At 41.2% G+C, this 6,545-nt stretch overlaps 1 protein-coding gene across 1 annotated transcript; it reads right to left on the bottom strand.

Moving 5' to 3' along the window:
• Positions 1–2,793: 2,793 nt before the first annotated feature.
• On the bottom strand, positions 2,794–4,079 carry LOC142945229 (ferritin, spleen middle subunit-like). The gene is made up of 4 exons (XM_076086648.1): positions 3,978–4,079; positions 3,375–3,521; positions 3,070–3,195; positions 2,794–2,949 (listed from the first exon to the last, which is right to left on the bottom strand). The coding sequence occupies exons 1-4, from the start codon at positions 4,077–4,079 to the stop codon at positions 2,794–2,796; spliced, it is 531 nt and encodes a 176-aa protein (XP_075942763.1).
• Positions 4,080–6,545: the final 2,466 nt, after the last annotated feature.

Below are 6,545 nucleotides of genomic sequence, written 5' to 3'. Positions count from 1 at the left end.
CCTTGAAACCGAAAGAGACTTTATGAGGATCATTTTTAAAGATAAAAACGAAAGTGACGATGTGATTTTTAACAGCTTCATTTCATTCCTTAATCACACGAATCAATCCTCTGACAACAAAAACCATCATTGCTTCAGATATTTCAGGCTAAATGTAGATAAAACTGTTAGATCACAAAGGCATCGCCCACTGTGGGCTGTTCAAATGCACCCAGGGTTACTTTCATTAGTTATGGTTCATGAAGGTACAGCAAGGCTAGGCACTCGGTGGAGACCGGCCTGTGGCAATAACTGACTGTTCACTAAAGCCCTCCCCCGAAGAGCAACTGTCCAATCACCGCTTAGCAACCGTAACTGGGCACAGCAGGTCTGTGAAGCTTTGGCTAACTAGCATACTGAATATTTCACAAAATATGGTTTGATGGTAAATTGGAACGGATTGATGTTACTTTAAATAAAGTATTTAGAAATTTGGATAGAAAACATTTATGTCACTGAATCACTGGTGTCTGTCAAGGTTCAAGGTTAAGTTATTGTCATTGTCCAACACAGGGTTAGCAACAGAATGCAGTTGTTCCTTTCTGCTACATGAGTGAAACAAACAAACTACTTATTATGGTGAGTGTTCCACCAGCTTGCTGGTTGAACAGTGAAGGTGAGCTGCTGCAGGGAGCTGTACTCAACCATCTTAGCACAATTGACACAAATGAACATGTGACACCAAATGCAGACGCATTTTTCAACTAGTGCCACGAAGTCCCCCAAAGAAGTGTATCATTCTATAAGTTTCCCCTCTCTCCTTGCATAGATATGTGGGTGGAATTTAGAGTATTCTTGAAACCTATTTTTGTTAAACAGTTGGAGAACAATTAGATACAAAATAGGATGTGGGCTCTGCAGGATGATTGTTTCCCTGGAATCTGCACATCATTCCCAAATGATGTGCAGATTTTTAGGCCCTCTTTTTATCTCATAAGGCTCGTAAAATAATGTATATAGCTGCCATGAATAGTTTACAATCCCTCCCCGGCCCCCCTTAGGTTTGGGCTGAGCCCTGGATGGCTCCGCCCCTGCTGTGGAGCCCTGCAAATGTTACCTATCAACACAGGGAGTTGGTGGTGAGTTGAATAATTCTGGAAACTAAATCAAATCAAAAGTAGAAATTCTTTGAATTTCTATAATAAGACTGCCACATTGTAGCCGACACATAAAACCACTGTGAGGGCCAATTTTGCTGAACGGACCTCCTTGACCTGAAAACCCCGATCCCCATCCGCAACACACCTCTCTTCACCCCTCCCCTCCAGCCTGACCCGGTCACATGCACTGTGCAGGTAAATAAAAACCTCCCGAGAGAAGTTGCAGAGGAGCCTCCGGGGATTCACACAAGCAAAGCCTCTGTGCCCTGCTCACAACAGGCCTTCTCCTTCCCCACACGACTCACAGAAGCAGGTAAATATGCACCTCCGACTCTTCTTTCATGCAAAAATGTTTTTCATCACAGTAACATGAATGAATTATTTAGTACAACAAAACTACAAACCTGTTTGTTGTTGCAACGCATGTTTTCAGTTTATACTGTCCAAGCTCACATGATCCCATCCCAATGACATCACTATGACATCATGGGGGTCTTGCTCTCCTCCAGTGGCACTGAAGACATCATACAGCTGTTCTGAGAGGTATTTAAAGTGGTACTTCCCATGCAGGGCTCTACTATAAGGATTCTTTAAACCAATCATGACAGGGTGAGTGAACTTATCAAACTATAACAGGAAAATACAACCAAATGCCAGGACACTATATGACATACTATCATTGTCAAATGATTGGTGGAAATCAAATTCCACCAAGCTCTGTCATGATTGATTGATGGCTTTTTATGATCTAAACTTAAATTAGTTTGACCTACTATAACTATTTCATGAATGACAGTTAGCAATGAATTATTTCTAAATGCTTTGAAAGTTCTTTAAATACTTCGCTGCCACAGTAAAATAAAAATGTAATTTCAGACCCTGCTGTACAGAGCCCCTTGTGACAAATTTGTATAAACAAAATTAGATATATTCTGTACACAAGGTTTCCTTCTAACAATGCAGGCCAATAAAAACATTTAAACTCTTAAAATCATTGGATTTCATAATTAAGTTATGTGGCAGTGTGCCATTTTTGAATTCCTTTGTTTATTCAGTAATAAAAGAAAGTGTAGCCTGGGAGGAATCAGGACTTTCACTTCGTTCAACTGTGGGGAAAATAAATCTAAATGTCCTGCTGAGAAGGAAAAACCAGAGAGTAAAGCTCTGGTGACTTGATGGCAGTTATTGTAGATTTAAAGGCGGTGCAGTCATTCATGAGCATGTACACTTTATAAGGGAAAGCGTTACAGATTAGCTCCATTTAGGAGTTACCGACTACTAACCAGCACTTTGGTTTAATAAACGATGGTGTGTAAACATAACAGCTTTTAAGTCAATATGAAAAGGGTGCGTAACAGATGCAGATCAGACAACAGAGTCCAGCTCAACATGTTTATTCAGATTAAGACCAGATCAGAAACAGTCATTCAAATGTCACACAAGAGGAGATTTGGAGGTAATGAGGGCAAAGTCATCACCTTATAAATATCTATCCTTAAATGACATTTAAAAAACCCGGTGACACCACCAGAACTCATCAACTCCACAGGTCAAGCAGAGTAGATTTAAATTCACGCTCACTGGAGCAGAAGGGTGCGTTTAAAGCCTGTGTGCCACATCTTCCCTCCAGGCTCAACCCTGAGACTTTGCATATTTAGCTCTTTGCCCCCAGGGTGTGCTTGTCGAACAGGTACTCCGCCATCTTGTTTTTGTTGGCGTCCATGCGGGAGAGGTTGGAGATGTAGTCGCCCAGCTTCTTGATGGCCTCCACCTGCTCGTTCAGGTAGTGGGTCTCCAGGAAGTTGCACATCTGAGGAACGGAGACGAGAGAGAGAGATTACTACGCGTACAGACGAATGCTAGAGCACACGAGTTTGTGGTGTAGCCGGGACCGTCTTTGGCAGACCACGCGGCACTAATTCACACTTACATGAGGGTCTACGTTGTCAGAAGCCAGTTTGTGCAGGTCCAGCAGGGCCTGGTTTACATTCTTCTCCAGCTGCAGGGCGCACTGCATGGCCTCCAGCCCGCTGCCCCACTCATCACGGTCTGGTTTCTACGGAGGGAAAAACATTCAATTATAGCAGACTGAACGGTCATGATAATAATAATTGGTGGTAAACGGGAGGGACCGAGTGTCCCACTGCTGCAGGTTAATCCCAGTTTATTTGTCCTAGACAGACAGGGTGCTGCAAGACACGTCTCAACGGGGCCAGTCCTCCAGTGTGTACAGACCTTCAGGTCCTGGAGGAAGATGCGTCCTCCCCTGTTGTTCTGGAAGGCCAGCAGCTTCTGGGCGTGCTCCCTCTCCTCGTCGCTGTTCTCCTTGAAGAAATGGGCGAAGCCTTCGAGGGCCACATCGTCACGGGAGAAGTAAAAGGCCTGTGAACAAGGGACAAGAGGGGGAAAAAAAAAAGAAAAAAAAGGTTGTGACAAACAGTTCGGCAGCAAAGTAGTGGTCAGGCACACGAGTCATGGTTTTGAAAGGACTAGTTGGTTTGGACACAGACTAGCATCATGTTTGAAGAAGTTAAAAAAACAAACAAAAAAAACAAAAAAAAAAAACAGCATAAACATGACTCAGCATGTTTGACTCAATGTGGTGAGTGGGGGATAAAACAATCCTTATCTGGCAACCATCAGATAAACAAGTGAGAAATGCAGAGAAACAGTGCTGCCATACTGCATTACTTATAAAACACAATCAATTTAATGACAATTGTATTTTATATTTATTCTTTTAACAGCAAATATTTTTTTATATCAAGACATACAATAGATGCAGATACTTAGCATACATTAATACGAAGATACAATAAATTGAAGTGTTCTTCTCACCATGGAAGTGTAGGTGTAAGAGGCGAACAGCTCCATGTTGACCATCCGGTTGACGGCGGCCTCGCAGTCGCGGTGGTAGTTCTGACGGACCTGAGACTCCATTGTAGCTGGCGTTTCTTGCGGGTTTCTTCTCTTGTTTTCTTAGCAAAACGGTACAAAAAATAGCTTAACGGCGACTTTCTCGGTAGTGTTCAAGTAATAAAGGTTTGTCGTGTCCGGAATGCAGAGTAGAAGAAGTAGTACGCGGGACGAAGGAAGAAGTTCCGTTCAAACACTGTTGAAGCAAGAACTCCTTGTGGTTTCTCTCCCTGGTGTGAATGGTAAACGTCTCGCTCCGTGGTTTTATACCCTTGCCGGAGCTCGTGACACACGTTACGTCACTCCACGCATTTCCGCCAATGACTGAGCTCAGACAGCGGCAGAGCTGTGAGACGAGGGATGAGGTCGCATCCCCCTTCCTCATTCGGGGAAAAACAGGTTTTTCATATTCCATTGATTTATTCACACGTGCAATGACGAAGCACTTTTTGTTATTATCTCAAAAGACAATACACTGAATTATATTTGAATGTAAATTCAAAGACTGAATAGGTTGAGTGTGCAATTTATGTGTGCAAAGGTGGGTTGTGAAGTTATCATTTTCCCTTTATACAAACAGCATAAAGATATAAAACTGTACATTTAGATTTAGAAAACTGAATACTCCTACATATAGACACAAACCCTCTACTGTTCTTGTATAAACTACAATACATCAGGACATATTTAAATAGAAATAGAAAACTGTTTCTGGTCTCAAAATCGTTGAATGCAAGTACTTGCAACTGCAAATGATAAACATCAGAATAACTTCCAATCCTCTGTTTAATAGTAATCTTGACTTTTTCATGATTTTTTTAACAGAGATTATATACTGAGTTCTGGCCTTGCCTTCTCTCTATAAAGCGACCCAGCACTGGATTATAAACTGGATTATTACTGGAAAATAAAAATAAATACGTTGTTCACTATACATGCACGCACAGAACTACAATGTGTGTACTACAAGGATCATTGTTAAAGATAAAGTACACGGCTAAAAACGAAAGTGACGATGTGATTTTTAACAGCTTCATTTCATTCCTTAATCACATGAATCAATCCTCTGACAATAAAAACCATCATTGCTTCAGATATTTCAGGCTAAATGTAGATAAAACTGTTCGATCACAAAGGCATCGCCCACTATGGGCTGTTCAAATGCACCCAGGGTTACTTTCATTAGTTATGGTTTATAAGGCAAGGCAAGTTTATTTGTATAGCACATTTCAACAACAAGGTAATTCAAAGTGCTTCACATAAAACCATTAAAAGCATCAAAACATAAGGCAAAAGAGATTTAAAAAAACAATTAAGAACATACATTGAAACAATAAAAACAGTCATTGAAACACTTTAACCCGGCCTCCCTGAGGTCTTTCAATGACACTTTTTATCGGTTTACCAGAACTTTTCAGACATAGTAACATAACATCACTAAATGTCATGTTCTCAATCAGCAGTATTTGGAAATTGATGACAAAAAAAAAAAGTGTAAGAAATAAAATACAGTAGTTAAATGCAGAAATGCAGGAAATTGATTAATATATTAATTGAATGTGCTTCAATTAAAGGCAGCAGCAAACAGAAAAGTCTTCAATCTTGATTGAAAGGAGCTGAGGGTCTCAGCAGACCTGCAGCATGAAGGTACAGCAAGGCTAGGCACTCGGTGGAGACCGGCCTGTGGCAATAACTGACTGTTCGCAAAAGCCCTCCCCCGAAAAGCAATTGTCCAATCACCGCTTAGTAACCGTAACTGGGCACAGCAGGTCTGTGAAGCTTTGGCTAACTAGCAGACTGAATATTTCACAAAATATGGTTTGATGGTAAATTGGAACGGATTGATGTTACTTTAAATAAAGTATTTAGAAATTTGGATAGAAAACATTTATGTCACTGAATCACTGGTGTCTGTCAAGGTTCAAGGTTAAGTTATTGTCATTGTCCAATACAGGGTTAGCAACAGTACATCCATGCGTTTTAGTTCCAGTAAGAAGTCCTTCTTCATTCATGGACGCCAGTGAAGACAGTCGAGCCTCCCCAGTTGTATTTCTTGAATACGGTTTAATGCGTTTGAGGGCTGAAAATGTCCGCTCGACAGAGGCAGCAGATATTGGGATTGTCACCGCCCAACATGTCACGCAAGCCCACTGACCAATCATGTACTTGTAGGCCAGCTAGCAGGTTCTGACACGTTAAAGAATACGCCCAACATGTCAAACTAAAGATCTGATTGGTTGAACACTATGACAATCAACAATATCGTCCCCATTCACTTAAACTGCAAAGCGATTCACGTGTGAGTCTGCAGGCCTCAGGCCTCTGTTCTTACCTAGAGACACAGAGGTGAACTCTGATTGGATAAAAGCTCTACTTAAAACAAGCTGCACTGGAAGCAGAGCAACTGAGGAAGACAGTAGCTGTGCAATGAGAAAATAAGATAATGGGGAAAATATTTTTATAAATTATACTACAGGTAGTGTATTTAAG

The sequence above is a fragment of the Anarhichas minor genome, unplaced genomic scaffold, assembly GCF_050575085.1.
Source record: "Anarhichas minor isolate MPS153535 unplaced genomic scaffold, ASM5057508v1 ptg000007l, whole genome shotgun sequence".
NCBI classification, from domain to species: Eukaryota; Metazoa; Chordata; class Actinopteri; order Perciformes; family Anarhichadidae; genus Anarhichas; species Anarhichas minor.
Note: the sequence above shows the minus strand (reverse complement) of the source record. Positions and strands in the feature narration are given on the sequence as shown.

Bases quoted from the DNA above. Each gene is read 5' to 3' on its own strand.
- LOC142945229 (XM_076086648.1), bottom strand. From the start codon at position 4,079: ATGGAGTCTCAGGTCCGTCAGAACTACCACCGCGACTGCGAGGCCGCC. The intron at 3,522-3,977 runs GTGAGAAGAACA...CCTTGTTCACAG, and splicing joins CTTACACCTACACTTCCATG to GCCTTTTACTTCTCCCGTGA. The intron at 3,196-3,374 runs GTCTGTACACAC...TTCCCTCCGTAG, and splicing joins TCTTCCTCCAGGACCTGAAG to AAACCAGACCGTGATGAGTG.